We start from the raw sequence: 24,599 nt of genomic DNA on the forward strand, positions 1-24,599 counted from the left end.
CAGGGCTCCAGGGCGAATGGGGTTGCGGGAATGGGGCAACGGGCACAGAACTCTCCACAGTGGACAGGGGAGTGGTTACAGGACTGGCAGGGTGAGCTGTAATGGTAAGAGACCCGGAGTGGACCACTGGGGGGGGGGGGGGGGGGAAACACGGGGGGTGCATGGGGGTACACAGAACCGGCTAATTAACACATATCAGAGCCCCTAATCTGAACGCAGCCCAGGATGCAACAGAACCCCACACAAAGACCCTGTCTCTTCTTCTGCATTGCCCAGATCACAGAAGAGCAAAAATCACTTGGTGTGAGTATAGATGTGCCTGTGCCGCTGAGGTGTCTTTTTCAAGACAATTCTTCGGGAAGGTCATGGCACTCTGGACAACTGCCCGCCATGACACTGAGGGAGCTGGTGGAAGAGCTCACCAAGCCAATGTCAATCCTTTATAGAAGTGCTGGATAACTGGGGAGGTCCCAGGTGACAAGAAGCTGGCAAATATGACACCTATCTACAACAAGGGCTGGAAGGACGATCCTGGAAACTACAGGCCTGTAACCCTAATGGCTCTCCCCACACCAGCCATGGGAGCCTGCACTGCAACATCAAGGCTAGGAACATCATCCTCCACCTGGCCACCAGTGAGGTGAAGCTGATCAACTTCTGTTGCAGAACAAATCTAAAGGATATGCTATGCACCTAGTTTTCAGGTGAGCCTACACCCCAGCCAGGGCCTGGTTGGGCACAAAAGGGCAGCCTTTTCTGGAGTGAGAGTAATTCTTCAAGTTGCTTTTTTTATGGAGGGTGAGTGAGGATGGATTTTGTAGAATGGGAGCCAGCTGGGACTGATATGGGGGGAACCAGCCCAACAAAAACAACCTGTGGAGGGTAGCAGAAGCCTGTTTGCAAAACCTTTGTGCTGGCAACTTTCATTTGCAGGCATGGAAGGGCTTGTGATGCTCTACCCTCTTCTTCTGCCTTGGCCTATGCTATTTTTCTTGACCAGTGCAGGAGTGGGGGCAGATAAAAGTGTTTTCCCTGCTTCTGCATGGGCGTTTTCCTTGCATAAGGTTGGGTCTTCTTGGGGCTCACTCAGCCCTCTTTCAGCATCAGGAGCTTTCCTTTACAACCTAAAGTTTGTCAACAAGAGTCAGGTGCCGGCAAGAAGGCAGCAGGTGACACTGTGTTCCACCAGTGCAGTCCCTGCATCCTCAGGGATGCCAGGCAAGGGCAGTGTGCACCTGATGAGTTCCATCTGTATCTCACAGGAAAGCAGGTGTACAGCCCACCTGAGGGGAGGATAATCTTCCTCTGCTACCATGGACATCCAGTGATGATCTGGTCCCTGGGCACTCTGCTCTATGACATGGTCTGCAGGTTCCATCCCTTCAACAAGATGAGGACATTATTCTGGGCCATTATGTTCTTCCTGCCATGGGTGTCTTGAGCTGGTACCTGGTTTGCATCACAGGAGGAATAACAGTGTTGGGAGATTACAGGTGGTATAGGAGCATCCTGTTCTTGCAGCTACAGAGGAGATTGATTTCCCATGGTTAGCTGGAGGAGCTGGGACATGTCCTACCATCCTGCTCTCCAAAACAGAGATTGGAAGGTTTGGGCACAGCCTGGGCACTGCAGACCCTTGAAAAGAGGAGACCATTGTCCAGCAGCTTTTTTATTTCTCTCCCCAGAGTGCCAGCACCTTGTCAAATGGTGTTCATCCGTTTGTCCCTTGGACAGGCCATCATTGGAAGATGTTTTCAGCCATTCTTGGCTGCAGGACATACATCTTCTCCAAGAGATGACAAAGATCCATCCCTCTGCACAGTAGGATCTGGCAAGTAACAGCTCTACACATCTCATGGCATTAAGAAGCCAAGAAAATCAGATTCTTTCTCTGCAAGCACAGCACAGAGTAGACTTCACAGCTGATAAGCTGCTTCTGCTAGTCCTGGGGGAATTTGCAGAAGTGGCTAAGCACTCTCCATGGTATTTGAGAAGTCATGGCAGTCCAGTGAAGTTTCCATGGACCAGAAAAGAGGAAGCATCCCCACTGCAGATCCCTGACTTCATGGTCTTCCTGAAACCTGGAGTAAAAAACTGTGGCATCCTGTGGCACAACCACCCTTGGCTTGGCCACCAGCGGGGCAAAGCTGATTGTGGTTACAGCACCTTCCTTGAGGACAGTCTACATCCAGTTAAAATCAAGGCTCAGTCTACACCTAGTGAGAGGGGGAATGCTCCTGATCCCAGGCATTGCATAGTCCAGCCTGGTTGGGCACTGGAGGTTCCCGGCTTTGCTGTGGTGTGGTGGGATTATTTTTTTAGCCAGTTGCCAGGTTTGTGGGTTTTTTTTTTGTAGGGGAGGGCATGAATATTGTGCAAGGGGAGCTAGTTCCTGGCCCTGCTGACAGCTTTCACCACCCAACCTAGCATGAGCTGGGGGGAGCCTGACAAAAACCTCTACCCCTGGGGGTAGCAGAGGCAGGAGTTCTGAATCCATGCACCAGCAGGTTTGCTTTGCAGGCCCTTGCAGGAGGGCTGGGAAAGGCAAAGGCAAGTTTTTCCCCCACCTGTGGGGAGGTTTATTCCTTGAAGATAATGGTTCAGTTCTCCTCAGGCCTGTGATACAGTGATAACATTTTACCTTGTATCGTGTTTCCAGGTTTTTAATTTACTTGCATGCATTTGCTGTTTTCTGAAGGAAGATTCTAGCTGGGGCCTGGACTGCATTGGGAAGTGTTGTGACTGTCTGCAGAATGGATTCACTGCCAGTGCCACCCTGGCAGGTACACCTCCTTCCAGACGGATGAGGACATCATCTGGGATCAGCTCCTCTTCCAGCAGCAGGTCTCTTAAGGTGGGTACCTGGCCTCACAGCATGGGTAGCATAGTGGGTAGTAGAAGACAGCAATGGGCACACATGCTTCCCCTCACCCTTGCAGGTGTGAGGATTTTGATCTCCTCGTTAACTGGAGGAGGTGGCACTAGTCCTGCCATCCTGTTCTCTTTCAGAATGGAGAACTGATTGGTAGATTTGGGTACAGTTCTGAGCACGGCCACTAACATGGCTGGGCACTACAAAAGGGGAAGGCTGGACAGGAGCCTTCTCCAGCTGACCATTTTCTGATTTCTCTCCCCAAAGTGCCAGCACCTCATCACAGCAAAACAGCATCACTGAGCCTATCAGCTTGGTGGTAGTGATGTTTATTTGCTGTCAAAAATAATTTTTTTTTTGTAATCAGAGTATTTCTTTTATCCTTTTCCAAGCTTTTAATGTCCTTCCTCTAGGATAATTTTTTGCATCCTTTACACACAAAAAAATTGTGCCTTTATTGGAATTGGATGGGGGTTAAGCAACCAAAAATGATTTTTAATTTTTTTTTTTTAGCATCAAAAAGAGAAACAACAGCTCCTGTTGTTTCAAATTGGAGTGGCTACTTCAGTGCCCCTGAACTGCCACTCAAGCACATACCTTTTTGATGCTGCTGTCTGTCCTCCAAAACAACACACTCACCAAATCTTTCACCCAGCCCTAAGAGCCCTCCACAGACCAAACAAAACCCCATAAACTTGAGAGAAGGACAAACCATGCTGGGTGTTAAAAAAACATGCCCTCAATAAAACAAAAGATTGTATTATGCAATGTTAGTTTACCTTTGTGGATATTCTCAGTTCAGTCAGAGAGAAGAGAGAATTCTTCCAGGCCTAGCCTGGGAAAGTTAGGAGAAGGAATGAAAACAATTATTATCTCTCTTTCTGTTCATATTTTTTATAGATATGTTCTACCACAGTGTGCTATTCATAGTGCACCAATAGTGTGAAAAGTTTTCCCTTTGAGACCAATCATATTTCACCTTAGTGATTGTGGTTATAAAAGAGGAACGCTACTTGTTAATAAAGATTATTCTTTGCCTTCTGAAGATGGAGTCTCTTCATTTCCATCCCTGCCTCAACAGCGACATACCTTGTACTAACCTCATGCCTTTTTGTGAGCAGTAATTTGGTAAAACCCTACATCCAAGAGCCACTAAAAATTGTCCCTGTCCCCTTGCAACCACCAATAAAATTACCTGAGTAATATAATTAAACACAACCTACCCTTTTTTCCTCAACCAAACCCCAGTTGAACTGACCAAATACAGTAACTTCTTCCATAAGCTTTCCATAATTACACCTAATGCTTGTTTTTTATTTGGCCAACAAGCAATGTGTGGTCTCCAGCAATACTGGTACCATCATGTTCTATTCACTTGCTCATCACAGAAACACTGGTTCTCCAGTTCTGATTAAATAAATTGTGCTTTGATAAAAATAAATTTAAAAAAGCTTTCCATATTGCTATCCAATTGTCACTCATAATTACTTACAATTTTTTCATGCCTATACTGTATCAAGACAAAATATTAATGCCTTTTTTTTCTCCCTTCTTACTGCTTTTCCTGGTACCTCCCATTGGGAATCTTGGTCTGGATATTTTGTTGAATTTGTTTTAGTTTTCTGGTAGCAAAAACTTGGGAATCTCTTCAATCAATATGCCCATGCTAATAGAACTATTAATAACTTTATTTAAAAAAATTACTAGAAATCTTAATTTTAAGAAAGAATGTACTGATGCTTTACCTCTACCCCAGAAAAAGTCCTTATCTGACTCTCACGGTTTCATATTGAAGCTGCAGTTTTCCCTGTGCCATACAATGTCTAGCTTCAATGGGGTGGTTTAGAGGAAGTCAACGAAAAGTCCCCTACCACATGCCAAATAAGGTTTTAGCAGAGTTTTGTACATACTGAAAACCTCCAAAGTATCCATTTATCTTCAGAATACCTATGATTAAGAACTAATCAAGACGTAAGAGTTTCTACTGAATAAGTATACAACAAAAAGCAAAGAGTTAACAGCACAGACAATGATCTATGCGATCACCAAAGTGTGTCTCTTATTTAATAAACAGGCCTAAGCAGACCTGCTACTTACAAGGTATCTCAACAGGGAAGGAATTTTATTTTCCAAGTCCAGGAGACATCCAGAGTCAAAAAGTTTTAGTTTTGCATAATCAAGATGGCTGTTCTTTGAAAACAGTTCTGGTGAAGCAGAGACACTTTCAGGATTGCAAAGGTCCTGAAACCTGCCTTGTTTTGAGAAATACTCCCAGAAGAGCAGCAATTTCAAAGCAGAAAATACCTGCTACAAGTCCAAAAGTATGATTCCTCTCAGACCAAGGCTCCTGCTGGCCTCATGAAAAGTTCAACACAGAGGCAGTGCCACTTCAAACACTTCAGAATTGCCACTGCAGGGGCTACTGATGTCCTAATTGTGATGTGCCAGCTCAAAGTTCTTAACAGTATTCACTGTCTACAGGGAGTATGCTACAGACAAAAAACCACACCATTCCAGAAAATACTTTCTTCCTTGTGCAGCTCTTCTTCTCCACGGCAGTACTGTCAAATAGTAGCAGACTAGGTTAAGAAAAAACAATTCAAACTCACTCTTTCAAAGGCAGAAAGATACTTGTTAAGAATATGAAGATCAGATCTTACTATTCTACTGATTTTGCTCTGTCCTGTTAGCATCTCCATATTCAAAAGAAAACACAAAACATCCAGTTTTGGTCAGTAAAGTGTCCATTTAATAAACTCCTTAGCCACATTTCTCACCCCCTTCTTCCCCCCCATAAAATTTCAATTCGCACTTAAGCAGATGACACAATTTGATGGCATACAACTTCAGTTTTTAAATTTGCACTCTTAAAGCTAAGAGTATCAGGGGCTAGTATTTGACAAAATTACACAGAAGTCATACGTGCCCATGCAAAAGAAGCTGATCTTTACAAACAGTCCCTATTTTTTCTTATAAATTTAAATATTTTTTAAAATGTATTTTCAAAATGTATAAAGTTTGAGGAATACCCCAAATGTATCTTAAAATAAAATGCTTTCTGGTTTCAAAGGTTATTTCAACAATGAAGACTAAATTGCACCAGACAAAAGGCACTTGTGTTGTGTGATGTCTTAGGCAAGTATGTGTTAGTTTCATAACAGTGTCTTGAATTCATGCAGCTGTCTCTGAGCATCAAGCATCATTAAAGCAGCCAAAAGAGATTGTGAGTAAACTTGATTCCACAGTTGTAAAAACATACAGCATTGTGCTCCATCTTTGACTCTAGAATCAAACAGTACTGAAAAATTGCTGCCATTCACATCGGAATTCAAATTACATTTCATTCTCTCATAAATTACAAAAAGTATGTCATTTAATTATGCAACTAAACCACCAGTGAATAGCTCAGTGTTCAAATAGTTTGTGCCACTGAAAGTCTGTATTTATAAACAAGCTAGGGACTAGTTATTCAAGGAGCAGTGCATTGTATTTTCAATTTCCATTTCATTGTTGAGATAAAAGCGCAGTCCTATTTGCCTTCATCTTCTCCAGCCTTTTCATTAAATGGCTATTGGTCATCTCCATTTCTTCTATCTTATCCAGTGCTGTTCTTAACTATAAAATGGAAAAAAGTTATTATCACTTTAGTTGGTAAGAGGAATAAAAGTATTATGTTTCATAAGAGTGCCATAGAAGTTAAGATAAAACTTCCATTATTGCAGGCAGATGAAACAGAATTAAAATCTTTAAAATAATTGTGAAGCAACTGACACATTAAGTGTATTCATTCTAAAAGAACTAGGTGCCTGCAACCTCCCATTACATTAAAGCAATTTACCTAGAACAAGGTAAAGTACTCTCCACCATTATTACTTGCATACAGATACAGAGTATTCCCATCACAGGTAGCAGGCATCATGCTAGTGATGCAGCAGCTCTTAAGCAAGAATGATCAACAGCTCAGTTAAATACAGCTTCTTCCCAGAATCCTCTGAGATCCAAGTTGGAAAATTCCCAGGCTGTCACTTGACATAGGGACCATTGATCTCTCTAGCAATATTTTGTAGAAAGATTACTTTAAAATATTACAAGTTATCACATTTAGAAAAAAATACCACTTAGATGCTTCCTTTCAAAGAAGTACAGCACTGAATCATAGTTAACATTACTTTAACGTGCTAGATGCCTACTGAATGTCATATTGAGACTTGAAAGTCATCTTAATTAAAAGATGTAATCGAAGATTACAAAAAATCAGAGCTTGGAGGCAAAAGACAGCTTTTGCTGCAAAAAACAGAGCAGCTCAAGACAGAAAGGAACATGGAGCTGGAAAGGAAACCAAGTCAGTTACCTCTCGCTGAAGCTTCCTTTTTTCAGCTTTGAGTTCATCTTCTACTTTTTCTGCATTTTCTGCTGCATTTTTATACCTTGCAACCTGTCCCTCAAGTCGTCCAATCTGTAAACCCAAACAAGACAAAAGGAACATACTCAGGTGGTCCACCTGGAGTTCACCTGCCACCAGCTGCTCTTCCAAGGACACAGCTGAGAAGACACAGAAAGTTGAAGAACTAAGCAGAGAGAGAAGAGCTGGAATACAAAAAATCAAGAATTGGGAAACATATAGGTTTAAAAATGAAAGTGGAAAGTTAAAAAGCAGAAACTGTATGAAAAGATACAAAGTAGAAAGCAGACTGTGAACTGTTATCAGGACATGATGAAAGAGGTCTTGAGCCCAAGCACAGAGTTCAGCAGTAAGGAGAAGACTTGAGACAAATCCTGATTGCAACCTGCGATGTTAAAACCCACTGGCTGGATTGCTCTATGTACAGCTCCCTGCTACCCCTAAATCCACATGATAGGCTACTAGACTGAATTTGTGCAAAAGAGAAAAGATACACATCTGTGATTTAATATACAATATTTTATTTTATTTTTTAGGTAATAAACTGTAATTAAGTTCCTAAAATACGAAAGTATGGCAGATTATAAAGAAGAACTGAAGTTACTAGTTCAAGAAAACCAATTTATGTAACCCAATTACTCGTAAGAAAGTTGTATTGTGGAAGGTACAATCTTGTGTATTGTGTTGTGGAAATTGTGCTGTAAAGTTGTATTGTGAAAGGTACTCTCTGAAGTTGAGAGTTATACATCCATGAAAACAATCACGCTTTTTAAGTCAATAACATGGTTTTATAGCTCAGCACCATAAGATTTTCTCTTATGGTTAGGCTGTGCACAGGTATTTAATTGCAGTGCACAGGTATTTAATTGCAGGAAATATGAAAAAAATGTGGTGTCATTCTATGCAAACTAAATATCAAACAGTAAATCAAATTATGAAATATGCTTTCATAGTTTTTGTTGAAAAAAGTATTGCAAAAGTGTGCAGTGTAATAACAAACATGAAAAAAGACACTTACATTTTGTTCCAAAGTAGTTATATCTTGTTCAGCTTTTGAAAGCTTAAATTTGTATTCACTAATTTGTCTGTTGGCATCTCCTAGACAAAAATTGACATGAATATATTAGTCAAAGCAACTCTCTAAAGTAGCAGTTTCCCTTTTAATTAAAATTCATTAAAAATACCATTTTATTGAGAAGCCCATACCCAGGATCACAAAGAGGTAAATGTTCTTTCAGCAATCTACAAGAGTATGGAAAGGAAATAATTTTATTTTATTTAGAGAACACAATTACTGTCTCTATAAAATGTGCATTAAATCTCAGGTGCACCGATGAGATACACACCTTTTAAAACACATGTTTAGATCAGCAAACGAATTCCTTAGAGAACAGAATCAACATAATAATCAACACACACTGCAAAATGCCAGAACACAATAAACATAATACCAGCAGCATTCAGCTTAGACATCTGTAATAATATTTGAATATCACAAGTCTTAAACCTGACTGACAAACTCTAAGGAGCTTTGCAAATTACTTTGGTGTTACATTTGAGCCCTCACATTGCCAGTGCTTTGTTCATGGTCATTAACACAAGCATATTAAATGACAGTCTGTCAAACAAATAAGTTTTCAGTTGAATAGCTTGCTTGAAATGAAAAGCATCTTATGCTTCTATGAAGCAACGCTAAATATTAAGTTAAATAAATTTTCATGTTTTGCTTCGGGACAGTAGTCTTCAAGATTAGGTTTCTATATCAAAGATTGAACAAAATCATCCCATAGAATATGTGTTTTAAAAAAATCTTATCTGAAATTCTATTGTCTAAAAATTGTATCCAAGTAGTGGCACCCACTCTAGGCAAGGTTATCAACTGAAAAATAACTTCCCAGAATGTTGTTCTTCAACACTGAAAGAGGCAGATTTTTAAGGTATTCTGCAGTGAGAAGTCCATGCAAAGACATATACCAACAAAAACCTATCTGTTCAACAATATAGTCACTCACAATACTACTAGTGCACAACAAGAGGAGTTGGAAGTCCTCTCTGCAAGAAGAAAAACTCTGAACAGTAACCATATACTTACTTTGCATTTCAATTAGCTGCAAGTCAGAGCCATTCTCCAAGTCTATTGTATCTGGATTCATGCTATCACTTTTAGAGTATTTCTGTCGTTCTTCTTCTAACTGCATCTTCAGTTTTCTAACCTGAAAAAGGAAGTGTTTCTTTATGAAAAAAAGACTCCCAGAAGTCCAGTAGTTCTGTATCTAAATGTTCAATGGTAAAAAGGCAGAGTAGTCCTGAGATGCCACTGGCTGAGAAGGTTCTTAAACAAGAATAACAGAGTGATGCAGGGGAGTCACTCCCTGAGTTACTATAGGCTCCCATCCCCATCACTGGGCAAGTGCCCTCTGCATATGAATGCACAATCCAAGCCCACCAGCTTCGTCAGTACTGCAGGGATATCTGCACAGTGCAGGAGCACCTTGTAACTAACACAGCTCACTTTTCAGAAGAGGAGATCGCATTAAACTCCGTTTATGGATTTCTTCTACTGTGTATCTTTCCCACTCCAAACACACACAAAGATATCAAACACTATCCTAGTGAGTTTACAGACAATAATCCACAGCTTTTTTAGGGGGTCCTCTCTCATACTCCACCTGGAAACAATGGTCCTAGGCACGTCTGTAGTGCACATTAGTCTTTAGGAGTTCCATTTCATGCTACAGCAGTGTCTCTCAGTTTTTCCAGTAGTCAGGGAACATAGATTTCTCAGCTATGTGCCCTGCGTATGGACATTATGAAAGAAGTAGGAGCTACTTTTTGGACACTCTTATAAAAATATTGTTCTACAGATTAGCAGTATGTGAATTAACCTGCAAAACCCCCATTCACGATACAAATCAAATACATGATCAGTAATTTTTAAATTATACAGCGATAAATAGGTACTTACATATTTTTATATATTTAATACTATAACTTATTGGCAGTCCAAAAAAGTATTTGTACTATAATTAAATTTTAAATTTGCAATGTCATCAACTAAAAAGTCAAGAATTGTAGTATTCTTAACAATTGCTCAATGGCTATATGTTTGCTTGAGTCCTTTCTTCTCAAAACAGCTGTATTTAAACACAATTATTTTAATAATATTAATTTTCTCTCTGAGTTACCAAAATGATCAATGAAATAGTATCACTCAGCAATTTTGAAGAAAATGCTACTTGAGCTTATGAGAGTGCAATTGTACTGACTTTAATATTTCTGCATAAGACAAAATAAAAGAAAGAGCTTTAAGGATATGCACTAATAGTAAAGTCAGGAACAAGTTAGATTTCAGCTAACCAGTTAGTGAAATGAAGTTTGTTTACCAACCAAGATCAAAGTCCCATGGATAAGGACACTAGCAAGAGGAACTGCCAATTCCTGGTAGTCAATGAGGTAAAAACTTGAGTATTTTATTTTGCTTAAGTGCTTATGTCTGATTAAGCACCTTTGTGCTTAATGTTTGTTTATTACTTATATAAAAATAGGCTGCAAAATGATACACAAAGGTCTACTTCTGAAATGAGTAACTTATTTTACCTGGGACAGTAATTCCTCCTTTTCTCCAGCCAGTTTTCGTAGCCTGATATCTAAAACCAAAGAACCCAATTAAAAATCAGAGAAATCTGTAACTAAGAACATGTTTTTCATAACTTTTTGTTCCATTCCAAATGAAATGTGCATCAAAGCTAATAGCACTGGGACCACAAAACCTTGATATTTAATTAATAGCACAACAACCTTCAGTTAATAGCAGAAAAAAAGGGGAAAATACTTCATTCACACTGTTTATTAGTATAACAATTCTAAAAGCAAGACCTCAGAGTTTAGTAAATCTTTAAAGCAAATTAACAACTGATGTATTTTTTAAATTCTAAAACAGTTTTGTCCCAAGATCTAGAACGGCCATTTCCAACAAAAGTTTCTTCTGATTGTGTATTCTTTTCCCTGTCTTATTTGAAGGTTGTCGTCTCTTCAGGGAACCACTAACCTTCCCCATATGTTTAGAAAGTTTGCAAAAAGGGTTCCCAAATGACAAAAAAAGTACCTGGAAAGGGACCCACAGGAAAGCAGCAATATCTCTACTTAGTCACAAGATCAGTAATGACTAGAAGCCATTACTACAATCAAGCAACACTGTGCCAAGACTAGAGCAGCGCCCTTAGAAATTGTAACTTTGACAGAAATTAAGCATAATAACATTTGTATTCCCCTGTGAGGGAGCCACAGCAGAAATATGTATCATGTCTAATTTCTGTCGATACAAAAATATGTAACTATTACCTATTATGTACAAGTATAATTCAATTATATAGAGATTTTTTTTCCTACATGTTAACAGAGTTTTACAGTGGATTGACCTTGCATACAATAACTTGCTCAACCTAAGCATAAAAGCAAGTTAAAGTAACACCCAAAACCCCCAATTAGTGTCTCTGTTGTCCCTGTCATTTTTTGCATGCTTTTAAAACTTCTTTTTCTAATGAATGTGATGGAACACTGCACTTGATGTTCTTTCATTGATTACGTATACTTCTAAAGAATTATTTTCATGAAACACAATGGAAAACATACTAATCCAAAAGACAATGCTTTTAAGCAACATATTTTCTGTTAGTATTAAAACAGGAACTGGACCAAGAGAACTAATCAGTTTCAAACATCTAAGCACGTATTATTTTTTCTTACTCAAAAGATACATCTGCCTTTTTACTCAGAACAAACAAAAAATTAAAATCAATCCTCAGAGTTGTGTAAGCATATATTCCAGAAGCATCACAGGTGTTTGCATCTAAAAATGTAAGTCACACCCACTGTGAATGAGAGGAAACAAAGCCCTCAAAAAACTCTATAAAGTATGCTAAGATACTTTTACCTAGTGGTCCTTCTCCTGCAGATTCCAAGACCTGAGCAGCTTCCTGTGATACAACTGTTATTGTACCAACCACTGATTCATGGTTTAGATCACCATTTGGTGTGCCATCTGGAATTATAACTAATCCATGTTTCTAAAAATGCAAAACAAAAAATAAACTAGTCATACAACAGAAGTGCTAAAATATAACTCAACAGATAAATTTTTAAAGAGCCTTTCAAGTTCATTGAAACAGTTACAATGATATCGACCATTTATCCTACCCTAAGGTCAGGTTTTCAGAGTGCACAAGAATAGTAACCATTCTTCCTCCTTTTTACTGACCTTGATTTCATGCCCCATTCCTGGATTTGTTACTGTAAAGTAACTACTACCAACATACCTTTCCTCTCTTCATTGTTTCCTTCAGGTCAGCCAACTCCTCTCTGAGCTCATCTCGCTCATTCTTAATGCAGTCAAAGTAATCTTTCTGTCTTTCTAGGGCCTGGGCTCAGGCAGATAGCAAGAAAAAGAATGGCACAGAGAAAAAGCATATGAAAGCAGAAAGATTTTCTACAAGTAAATACAGATAGCTCAATACAAGTAAAGAAATAAAAAGTGCTTTTTAAATACGTAGTAACATACATCTCTGATAACTGCCTCCTACAAGTGGCATATCTAACTTCATGCCACATTTGTAATGACTTTTTTTACAGACAAGTCTGAGATTTTTTGAGAGTTTTTTTTATTCAGTGAATTCTATCCTTTGGTAAATTTTGATAAACTAAATTGAGTACCTAAAGAGTAAGTGATTCTTCTTCATACAGGCACTCTGCAGCAAGAAATAAAATCTGCTGAAACTCAAATGGCAAAGATCCTAAAACATTACATCTATTGAACTAATTTCTCTGCCATTTTTAAGGTACAGAAGTAGAAAACATACATCATGGAAGACCTTGAATGTATCCACTCACGAATACTAGTTTAGTTACTAGTTGCTTAAGGGTTACAACACCATTTACTAAACCCAAAGCAATCAGTTTTAGAGGAAAAAAAAAGCAGCAAATAGTAGTAGCACTATTTTAGCACAAAAAAGTACGTCAGCTAGAAGTGCAATATGGGTGCAGATAGGTTTGCCTAGCTAAGCTGGAGAAGTTACCTGGCAGTTAGTTGGACACTTTTATTTGACTGGGCAGCATACAATACTGCATGCATTAAAAATAATCCTCACCATACAGCAAGTGCAAAAGTATACACACATTTTGGCCAAGAAAATGATCAAACTAAAGCTTATGCTATGCATGAATCTGTAGGAATGGACTGATATCATGAAAGAAATGAAGGTGTATACATTTGTACTGTACTTGCCTCACATAACTTCAGTATGCTAAATTTTAATTATAATCTAGAATCTTTTTACTAGAGCAATATTTTAAAGCATTACTCAGTTTCAACAGAAAATTCTGACAAGTGCTGTTGCAGTTGATTTATTCACATTTTAAAATAAAGGCAATTCAACATGTGTGAAAACAGTAGCTGACGTCTTAATTTTAAAATTTGTAAGATGTCCTTTTATTTCCTAGCACACACTAGATCTCTAACTACATGATAAATAGCATGAAGAACCTTTATCATTACATAATTTTGTGCTCTACTTAAAAGACACATATATCTTTTTACTTTTTAAAGAACAGTGGAAGAGATGGAACGGGAAGTAAGCTCACCACTTGAGAATTGACACAGCGGCCCAGAATCACAGACACAGACTATGTGTACTTGACAGTGTCCTGTGATGATGCTGACCTTCCCCAAACACATTTTCTATCCTTACCCCTTAATAACACAAGTGTTGGAAATCAGAAAATTCTGATGGGGGAGGAAGTGAAACTGATATAACTATGTATTTCTACCTATGTAGATCTAAGTAATCATTATTCAAAACCAGTAAAAATCCTACTGTTTGTACACTCAGCATTTAATTTGACATGGATTTTGCAAATAATCTACCTCTGTAATTCTTCTGTTGGGGCAGGAAACAGAAATCAGGACAACAAAGTTCTGCAGACAGATTTTACCATACTCATATGAGTAAAATCTGATAATATGCCAGAATCCAGAGATGTTTGGAATCCTATTTTCTAAATATTCCAAAAGCCTTTGTAACTTTTATACCAAACTCAGAGTTGCCATTACTAAATGAAAATTTGGCGCCACTAAACAGTAGAGTAACTGTGTATTTTAGGAATATAACCCAATGCTGTAACTCAGTGTCCTCAAACTGATCTAATTTAAGATCAAATATAACCACAAATTTCAAGAACTGTAGAACCAGACAACATAAGAAGGCAGGTGTAAAACAAACTCTTGCTATTTTGTTCTGTTTGCCTCCCTTTCTTTGTCTGAAACAGCTAAAACGTCTCATATACATTGTAAAATTTGGTTACAATTTTAGTTATAAACTACATTGTGAAGCTTTGCAGAGACTTCTAAAGCTGGAATAGAGTAAAAATTAGCAGTAGGAGGGAGAAAGGCTCAAAAATTGTGAGCTAAGAAAAGTATGTAAGTATTTACAGATATGAGAAAGAAAAGAGCAGCATTTTTACATTTTCTTCTCTAAGAGAGTTCAATTCTGAGAACTAAAAAAAAAAAAAAAAACCTAACTAGAAAAATAACCAGTTATGGTGTTTACAAGAACAGAAACTGGCAGGACAATTTTGGCTAAAGGAAAATATACCTATCTTTCTTGTCATTCTGGCTGGTAGGATATTTGACTGTAGGATATACTTGTACTAATTCTGGCAATGTATTTGAAAGAGCACAAAAATATTGCACAAATTGAGACAGTCCAATATACAAATGTGAGAAATAAGTATGGAAAGGATAGGGTAAATTAAAGATAAAAAGCTTTCAGAAGAATGTTCAGAAAACTAGAATGTTGAAATTTTTTTATGATGGAAGAGAAAGACTGAAACATGAAAAAAAGTAAGACAGCATAGTTTTTGAACTGGCCACCACCAGTTAAAAGGCAACTTTTCAAGGTGACTTGAACGCCATTAAATAAAAATATTTTCAAAGAAATCTGCATATAGTGAAATATGGTATAAAATTCAGGTAGAGAGAAATGACCCCTGAGCTGTCAAGAGGCAGATAATTCCTTTTTAAAGACTTTCCAATTAACTCCCTATTGCCACCAGACAATCTACTTGTGTCCCAGAACTGCCACAAGTTCAGAGACATGTAGTCATCACCGATGCTCAGGCTGACTCAGTTCTATGACTTCTGCCTGCCCAGAAGCAAAGCTGACAAACCCTGCCTGATCTACAATAGCTGCATAGTATCAGCACAGTTCTTTCTGTACCACCCTCCTTCCTATACAGGAACCTTAGGGATGCTCCTCCAAAGGTCACCTACAACCATTGTTTCAATTACGACTCTCAGTACCTGAAGTATTTCATGTGTCACATCACAAAACCGGTTTGGTTCAGTGTTGTGTACAAGCTAACCAAATATGCAAGAATCAGAAGTGCAATACAGGAATGCGCAAATTGATTACAGAAGTCAATTCAAGATAATGTATTTTACCACTAGGCATGCCATCAAAAACTTTGCAAAAAAATTGTAAATTTGTATGTGTAACAGTTCATATTACAGATTTAATTAGTACTACTTATCATTCTGCAAATAAAGTGTGGCTCATTTTCTGAAGAAGAGAAAGACTGCAAAGCATTTTATTTAAGTTGGGAGTGGCCTTAATTTCTTTGGAGTACACAGAATTCCTTGGGGTGCAGAGGGCATCCATCTACTCCTAAATTAAAAAAAAACAGCTTTCCTCCCATATTTCATTCATACCCCAATTTTTTTATCTTTCCAATTATTTGTCTTCTGGAGATCAAACATTTCTTTGGTTATGGAGTCTATAGTCTCCTGCATACGTTGATTCGCCTGTGGTAAATAGGATGAGGGAAGAATAAAAGAGGAAAGAGAAGTAAGGAAATGGAAAAAAAATCCCAAACATTAAAATAGATAAAGGAAACTAAGTAATAAAACTCAACTGAAGAGTTTATGAGTATGAAGTTACAGAAACAGTGTGCAGTTTAATGTAATATATTTCTCATTAATTCATGCAAGAGAATGGTATTTAATTCTATTCAATCACTGCTGTTGGGAAAACTTACTGCAGCTAGAGTTACTTTTCTTTAGTGACTGTTCCCACTGCAACTTTCCAGATACCTTCAAGTCCCTTTTGGAAGTGAATATTAATGTTAACAATTGGTTTTATTAATTTTTTACAAAATAAAATAATCTTCTTGAAAGTATAAAGAAGGGAATTTGAATCAAACATCCAGGAAGCAAAAGACAACGGCTGACTGCTTTCTGATGCTATATGAATATGTATCAAGTGTAGTCCTACTTTTTTAGCTGACTATCACTGCATTTTGTTGCTTCCCCTGCAAACATAATGAAATGCTTAGCTATGAAGATGACGTAAGAATTTTAAGGGCTAGAGACAACTTTTTTCTTCTTAAGAAGTGAACTTGATTTTACATCTGGGAAGAGAAGACAATGTCTTTCTGCAAAAAGCTACGTGGCTTCAGCTAGATTTTCTGTTAGTGTTAATAGATGGGGAAAAGACACAATAGGTGGTAAATAAAGGTCAAATCTTCAAAGGGACTGGATGTCTTAGCGACTATTTGACACGTGCTACATTCTACCAAAGTAAACACTCCAGAAAAATCTACTGTATATTCTTGGTTCATATACTTAAACCTCACCAAAAGCCTAAAAAAGGACGTGCAAAGCTGTTCTTTAATTCTCAGCGAAGTCAAAGATAACTTAGAGCAAGCAACACAGCCACAAGAGAACTTTTAGGGCTTTTGCTTGTCAGCATTTATGCTAACTCAAAATGCTGGAAAATAACAGGATAATCTTAATCCTTTTCTTCTGCTATTAAATCATATTAACTGCAGTTCATGAAGCAGAATACTTCTAAAACAGAACTGTGACTTTTCAGAAACCATTTCAAATTACAGTACTACCAGCTAGAGAGCACAAAAATATAGCGAAGAAATAAAGCATCAATGAACTATTACACAGCTTTTGAAAATGACAGTAGGGGACTTTGGCCTATACACTTAATGATAATCAATTTTTACTGCAATGAAGAGACAGTGGGAAAATTATGCAATAATTGAACTACAACATCCAACTAAAATAATTGGGAAATGGACATCCATATACTGCTGACAATATACATTCATGTATATATATGTCTTTGTGGACTATTTTAAAATGAAGACTGATAATAGCTCTGGGATTTCAGGGTGGGTGGGTTTATTTCCAGAAACAAAAGGGAAAAGGAGAAAAAGAACTGGGTGAGAGGGGAAAAGAACACACTGCAACATGGTTGTGGCCCAATAACATGCTGACCACTGTTGCTGTGTATTATGCTTGACTGCTAAGTAAACAAATATTCAGTATGGCAAACTTCAATTGTTGATACTCATAAAAATCTGAAATAACTGAAATAGAAACTTTTGGGAAAGGCAAAGAATAACATTTAGTATTATCCATGCATCAGAACTTTTAGCTATGGAAAATTATTTTGGCCACACAAATATTAATTCTGCCCTCACAACAAAGAAAAGGTACTAGGGAACCACAATTCTCACAAGAATTAAATGCTTTGCAAGATGTAATACATCTGAAAACCTTGCAGAGACATCTTCAGCTTCATAAATTTAGGAGGATCAGTAGCTTAAATTCTACCCACTAAAACAAGGCAAATTATTTCTTAAAAATGCAAGATAGTATTTAATCCTGTTTTGTGCATGATTCCCATTCAAATCTTACACCATATTTACAGGTTCTATCCTACACTCATATGAGCATACCTCTATCAATTCATCTCTCTGTCGAAGGCCCTCTTTAAGTTCATCCAGCTTATGCTGCAAAACACTGCAGTTGTGTTTCTGTCTTTCCAATTCCTGTATTAAATAAAACAATTATTTATATTTATTTTGAGTTATGTAAGAAATTACTGCAAGGATTTGAGAAATTATACCTACCAAGCAGTTAAAAAAACACTGAAGTGGTCTAAATAAGTTGTCCAGACACTTACTACACAGAAGATTTTATTTAATAAACTGTAGAGAGAAAAAATGCCATAAAGACTTAAGCCCCATACTAACAAGTAAAGCTACTCTGAATATTTTCAACTGTTCTTACTAAGTAGTCCAGACTTCTGTACTGTATAATTAGAAAAAAAATACCTTTGACTTCTCTTCATTCTCCCTACAGAACTCTGCTATCTGTTCTTCTTTCTCCTCAATAACATCCTTTAAAGTATCCACTTGGTAAATCAAGTTGTTTTTCTCGTTGTCTAGTTGAGCATTGGAAACCATAGCTTTCTTGTACTTCTCTTCAACTTCAGCTAGTGAATCCTACAGATAGCAGAAAAGTTCATATTAGTTTAACTTTTTGATGCATTGTTATAATGTTAAAATACCACCATAATGTTAAAGTATGAGATGTTAGACATTAAAATTATGCAACCATTTTTGCTTCTGAAATATATTCTTTAGAGATACCAAGTAACAGTTTAGTTCCATTATTCAACTTCGGTTATACACAACAATGAAAAGTTATCATTACAAAAGAATGAAAAATACAAGATAATATTCCACTTGCATTTTCTACTCTGCCACATTCACAGCAACTCACAGGGATACAGTACTAATATCACAGCTTCACATTCTAGTGAATACCACGTATCTAGTAGTAATATCATTGTTCTCAAGGCATGCATGACAAAACAGTTCAGAACGAGGCAACAAATCTAACAGAGAGAATGTGGACAATTAAATCAGTAAAAGAGACCACAAAAATAATTCCAAGAGTATCTTTAACTTAATGCTCATTATTTAAGTAGTGCCCTATGACCTTAGATTCAAAACTTTAAGACAGCCATATTATTCCAGTAAAAAGGATTCACTATTTAAACAGGTATTTTATCTTTGGTTTACTTACTAAATTTTCTTTTAAAAAACCATGTAACTTGGTTCTCTACCTAAAGGCATACATGCCTTGCTATATAGCCTCTTAGACAAATCTCCCCCATTTACCATTTTATCCTGATTTTGGCTATATTTGGGGTTTTTTGTCAGAGTTGTAACAAATGTCAACCATTTAAATACTTAGAAAACTATCACTCCAGGCACTTTTAAGCATGCCTTTATTTCAATATGCATTATATAGGGGTTGGGACTACATGATCTTTAAGGTCCATTCCAACTCTTTAACATTCTATGATTTAAAAATAATAAAAATTGATTTTAAGAGTCCTAATTTTAGAATTGAAAAAGAACTATTAAGCCAATCCCTAGACAAAGTACATCTATGCTGTACTACAAATCTCCTTGTAGTTCATGTAATCTGTTCCTTGAAGGCATAAGTAGCACTATCTCCATTTTTAAATATTTATATTTTGATAGTAGAAACACTAGCACAGAAAGGGCATGAAGCTTGGGCTTCACAAAAATAGAACACTAAAACTAATATATTAAGAGAGAAGGTGGCAGCAATCTAAGTTTTCTAAGAAAATACTTAAGATCTCTATCTGTTAAACAGTAAAATTATGCAATCATTTTTGTTTTGGAATTATCATCATGTCTTCTCTTTAGAAGTACCAAGTCACAGTTCAATATTCTGCCATAAGAAAGCAAAAAAATTCCCTATCCCCAAACACTACTCCATGCATTATTCCATGTTGTAAATCTCCAGTTTGGGAAAGCTGTCCTTAGAGTATGTATTTTATCTTTTATAATTTTATCATAATCACATGTACATATTTCACTGAATTCTGGAAATTTCTGCTGGAGAAATACAATTTTTTGAAACCCCAGAAAAAAATAATTACAGATCAGAAGAGACAAAACAGTACAAGCTGTGAAAATATAAGACAAGTGCCATTATTGTCTAGGAAGTAGAAGCAAACAGCAAAGATGACTCAGGATAAAAAAAAAAGAAAAAAAAAAAAGAAAAAATATAAACATAAGTGCATGCAAGTAATTCTGAAGATTAAAACCAGAGAAAGCATGTCTTTTCATGATGCTGTAAATACAACAAATCTTGTAAAGACTGGCAAAACAAAATGCTAGAGCTAGCAAACCTAAAGACTTTCAAAGAATAATCCAGTTTAGAGTAGAAAAAAGAAATATTAGGATTGTAATGAATGCTATAGTAATTTCACAGGGAAGTATGAAATTTTACAAAAAAAAACGTGACTAGGGAAGAAGCCCAATTTGATTATTTCTGTAATGTGGTGACTGGGGTCAAGTAGTAATTTAGTTCGGCAGAGATCCAGCTGGTCCAATCTCCTAACTAAAGAGGGTCAACTGAGATCAGGCTGCTCACAGCTCATCTCCATTTTAAGTATCTCCAGAAATCTAGACTGTAGATGGTCAAACTTGCTGGATGACCTACACCAGTGTTTGCTTTCGTTGTGAAAACTCTTTTTTTCTTGAGCTCTAATTGGATTTTCTGCTCCTACAACTCAACTTTTGTCTGTTTTGTCTTTCCCTTGCAAAGAAGTCTGCCCTCTACTCTCCACTGCCTCCTATCAGACAATGCTAAAAACAACAACAATATTGCCAACCACTACTCCAAGACTTATCAAAGCCCATCTCAGCTTCTTACTGTATGCCATGTGTTCCAGGACTCCAATCTTAAAAGACAAGACTGGATGGCTTAAAAGACAAGGTTGGGGCTTAAAGCATTGTATTAGAATGTCATTAATTAAAAAAATAATGGCAGGGGAGGATGAATCTGCAGTTACAAAAGAGGAATAGATTGATTTGGATACTAAAGAGTAAAAACTGCTTCTGAGAAAGAAGCTAAATTATGTCTAAGTCTCTGCTGGGTTAAAAAAACTGAAACATTGCAATGACTTCTTTGCAACTGTCTTCTTTTCAAGTATTACACATGTTCCCCATGGTTCAAGAATTCCATGCAATTTCACGGAGTCTTCCAGTTTGATTTGAAATAATTTCTGAAACACTTGAAGGAGGCGGTAGGATTTTTAAGGATGAAGCAGTGGGAATGGGATGGAATGAAAACACATAAGACTCTGCATATAACCTAAAGCTATGAAGAAATACCACCCACAACTTTATCAGTAAAGTGCTATAAAAATTAGCTTGCTCAGCTAGAACAAGATGATTCAAGCCAACAGACATCAAGAGAGTGCACTGTTAACAGCATAAAAGGGAAAATTTTGAGGAAAGAAACAGAATTCCTTTCCAGCTGATGCAAAGAAATACATAAAGAAGCAACAAAACTGAATCAAACTAAGACAGCAAAAGATTTGAAGACCTAACTAAACCAGAACTAGCAACATTAGAGTTTATCCTGCTGTTTATACTGACACCCAGTATATTTGTAGTCAGGTAAAACCCACACTTTTAACAGCATAAGGGCAACCAGAGATCTCAGAAGGTAGTGTGATTACAAATCCCCATTAGTCCAACACTGGAAAAAACCCAACCAACCAACCAAAACCCTCAACATTTAAATGCAGTGTAAAGCAAGTATCCTGGTAACTCTTCTATAACATACACAAGAATAAACTGGTCAAGTACAAGTTAAGAAAAAGGCAGTACTTTCCTAATTAAAAAAAAAAAAAAAAAAGGTTCCCAAAAGAATCTCTGTGGAATGTGAACTAACCTAGGAACATATTATTCAGTATTAGCAACAACATAAAATGCAGTTCAATTCTGAAAGCCAAGCATAGATGAAGATCTTACTATTGCACACTGTGCTCTTTGGTAACTGTAATGGATTACATTAAATAATAATCCATTAACCACGAGTCAGAACAGTAATCATGAGATGCTGGCAAACACATAAAGGGTAAGAGATCCATTCTGAAAATATCAAGCAGTCTCACATTATACTTGATTTATGTCTCATATGTCTATGTCTAATAATCTTGTAATCTACTACTCTTTGAAATCCTTTTAATATTCATATGTCAATGTAACTAAACCAAAACATACTTCATCTGAACATACTGCTATCAAGTTTAATGTTTCCTTTAAAGGTAAAGTTATACTTCAAAGAGGAAATAACTTTTACAACACTAAACAGCTCGTATTACATATTTTCCCTTTACAATATAATCTAATATATTGTTAAATTGAAGAAATTCAAGTAAGCTGATAAATACCTCACTGTTACATGCTCTAATACAAGAAGCATTCATTTAATTCAGTCTCTATATGGATATAAAACATATGAAAAGTTCTCTTTACTTTTACATGAAACCATTCACAATTAGAGAATAGAAAAGAGAACAGAACAAATGTCCTGGAAAAGATTTGTAAGCCCCATAATTTTTTAAATTCTGTATCCCTTCAATACAAAACAGTGAAAAGGAGGATTATTTTAAATTTACTTCACTGTTAATTGTGTGAAAATGTATAAAAGAAAGGCATACATCCTAATTTAAACAAGTAAAAGTACAGACAAATCTCCTGTGGAAGACTACACCTAGTACAGGTAGTTAGCTCAGTGTGCTGCTGCAGTACAAACTGCAGATTGCACCCTTGGTAGGGGTAAATGGCTGGCGCTTCCAGTAAGAGCAGTGATCAGGCACTGACCCTTTGCACAACAAGGTGCACGGGAACCTTTGGCACCAGCCAGGTAAGCGGCCACTCAGAGATACAAGGGGAGCCAGTGGCTCAGCATGACGACCCCACACCCCCGTGTGCATGGACTGTGCATACAAAAGCCCATGTATTGCTTGGATCAGGGTCCGTCATTGGCAGGACCCAGCTTGATCTCGAGCTAGTTTTGTGTGACTCTTCCATGATTAAACCACTTAGAGAAATCAGATATCTGAGACTCTGTTGTGGGAAACCTGTGGCCGAGCCTGTAAGGAAACCTTGACTGACAGTGTGAGAATGGTGTGTGTAGCCAGTCTAGTGCAGCACCCATTGACTCACTTGGTGACTCACTGGAGGGTTTTGCTCCCAGCAGTGAAAGTCTGGGGTGGTAGGAATGTGACTACCACAGTGGATGCAGGATGGCCAGACAGGAAAGTTTCCTTAGCGCTCATTAGCCTAGTGCTGAAAAAACCAATCTGTGATTTAGAGAAAATAATGGGAATATAAGCCAGCATAAATGAAATTTTTTTTAATGTCTAAGAATTAAAACAAAATTAATTTTCCCCTGCAAGCAGTATGCCTGCCAAAATTAATTGCAGCACATCCTTCAAAATTATTATATTGGTTTTGCTTTATAATATTAAGTGTTTGCTGAAACCTGGAGGACTAATTCTTAAGTTTTTTGCCATAATTATCTCCCATTTCTTTGTTCCCCATTTAATACCTAGTAATTATTTTGTATATCTGTTTGTTTGCTAACAAACCTCTAAAAATATAAACTATCTTATCAGAAGACACCTATATATATAAAAACATCAAAAAGTATTAACTCTTCTAACTGTAATCAAATAATAAACATGTGATCTCATACACATTTTAAGCTGATGTTCTTCATGCATTAGAAGTTAGATACATGCTTTAAAGAAATTTAAAAAATTGTTAGTGAAGCCACTATACGTTAGTGAAACTGGTGATAACTCCATTGTGCAAAACACCCATTCAGAATGCATGCTTGGGAGGAGCCCTGATACCTTTAATTCTTTAAGTCCCTGCATGTATCTCCCTTCTACATCATGTATCTGGTCCTTAAGATCATAGATATCCTGCAGGACATAGAAGGAACCATTGCGTAAGAAGTATGGGGAAATAATTTAAAGTTGAAAAAGCATTAAACAGTTTACATGCACTTCTGTCAAATGACAAAGCCTGCAATAATTCCCAGAAATTAAAATTAATTCACACCAACTTGATGGAAATTAAGGTTTTGTTTATAACCCTAACTCCAAGACATCTCAAATAGCACAGAATTGTTTGAAATTCAACATAAACAAAATCTTATCTTAATAAGCTAAACTCTTAAACCATAATTATGAACACAAACCAAGATAAAATACCAAGAAAGTAAAAAAATACTTCATGATTGAAAATTACATCCTCATAGCATTTTCTTATTATAATAGAAATTCTGTATTAAAAACAATCTTCCTATTTAAACTAGCTCCAAATTCTCTAAAAATGCAATTCACCCGTAATTCACTGAGGGAGGCATCAGGATCCACCAAACTACTTGCATCTCCACTTCCTCTCCTAGATGAGTTGCCACTCTGAGGAGCTGCACTTACTGAATTGCGAGATGAGGGCTTAAAAAAGGGAAAAACATTGTGTCAGAAATCATATGGTTATTTCTGGTATACTTGATAATAATCTTTATAAATTTCTTCAAAGTCACAGCATGGTTTTATCTCTTGTTTT

At 37.0% G+C, this 24,599-nt stretch overlaps 1 protein-coding gene and 1 long non-coding RNA gene across 23 annotated transcripts in view; one reads left to right on the plus strand and one right to left on the minus strand.

Annotated features, from left to right (window-relative positions):
- The first annotated feature begins 1,503 nt into the window (after positions 1-1,503).
- LOC128812678 (uncharacterized) lies at positions 1,504-3,859 on the plus strand. Of its 2 annotated transcripts, XR_008438790.1 has the most exons (4): positions 1,504-1,606; positions 1,686-1,835; positions 2,703-2,854; positions 3,773-3,842. It is a non-coding gene; the product is annotated as an uncharacterized LOC128812678 (long non-coding RNA). The 2 variants fall into 2 exon arrangements; XR_008438788.1 differs by having other exon boundaries at positions 2,703-3,859.
- Positions 3,860-4,952: 1,093 nt separating this feature from the next.
- Positions 4,953-24,599, minus strand: part of LRRFIP2 (LRR binding FLII interacting protein 2) — a 58,172-nt gene continuing 38,525 nt past the window's right edge. For 3 of the 21 annotated variants that reach the window (XM_053971712.1, XM_053971705.1, XM_053971654.1), the window contains 12 exons: positions 24,374-24,487; positions 23,879-23,950; positions 18,456-18,626; positions 18,078-18,170; positions 16,036-16,128; positions 12,590-12,691; positions 12,208-12,340; positions 10,872-10,921; positions 9,367-9,487; positions 8,293-8,372; positions 7,224-7,328; positions 4,953-6,487 (listed from right to left, as the gene is read on the minus strand). In XM_053971712.1, the coding sequence (XP_053827687.1) occupies positions 6,377-6,487; positions 7,224-7,328; positions 8,293-8,372; positions 9,367-9,487; positions 10,872-10,921; positions 12,208-12,340; positions 12,590-12,691; positions 16,036-16,128; positions 18,078-18,170; positions 18,456-18,626; positions 23,879-23,950; positions 24,374-24,487 (1,245 nt within the window). In that variant the 3' untranslated portion in view covers positions 4,953-6,376. Of the gene's footprint in view, positions 6,488-7,223; positions 7,329-8,292; positions 8,373-8,458; positions 8,517-9,366; positions 9,488-10,871; positions 10,922-12,207; positions 12,341-12,589; positions 12,692-16,035; positions 16,129-18,077; positions 18,171-18,455; positions 18,627-23,878; positions 23,951-24,373; positions 24,488-24,599 lie in introns of those variants that run through there. The other 18 variants (XM_053971697.1, XM_053971664.1, XM_053971767.1 and 15 more) reach the window with 17 other exon arrangements.

The sequence above is a fragment of the Vidua macroura genome, chromosome 1 (assembly GCF_024509145.1).
Source record: "Vidua macroura isolate BioBank_ID:100142 chromosome 1, ASM2450914v1, whole genome shotgun sequence".
NCBI lineage: Eukaryota > Metazoa > Chordata > Aves > Passeriformes > Viduidae > Vidua > Vidua macroura.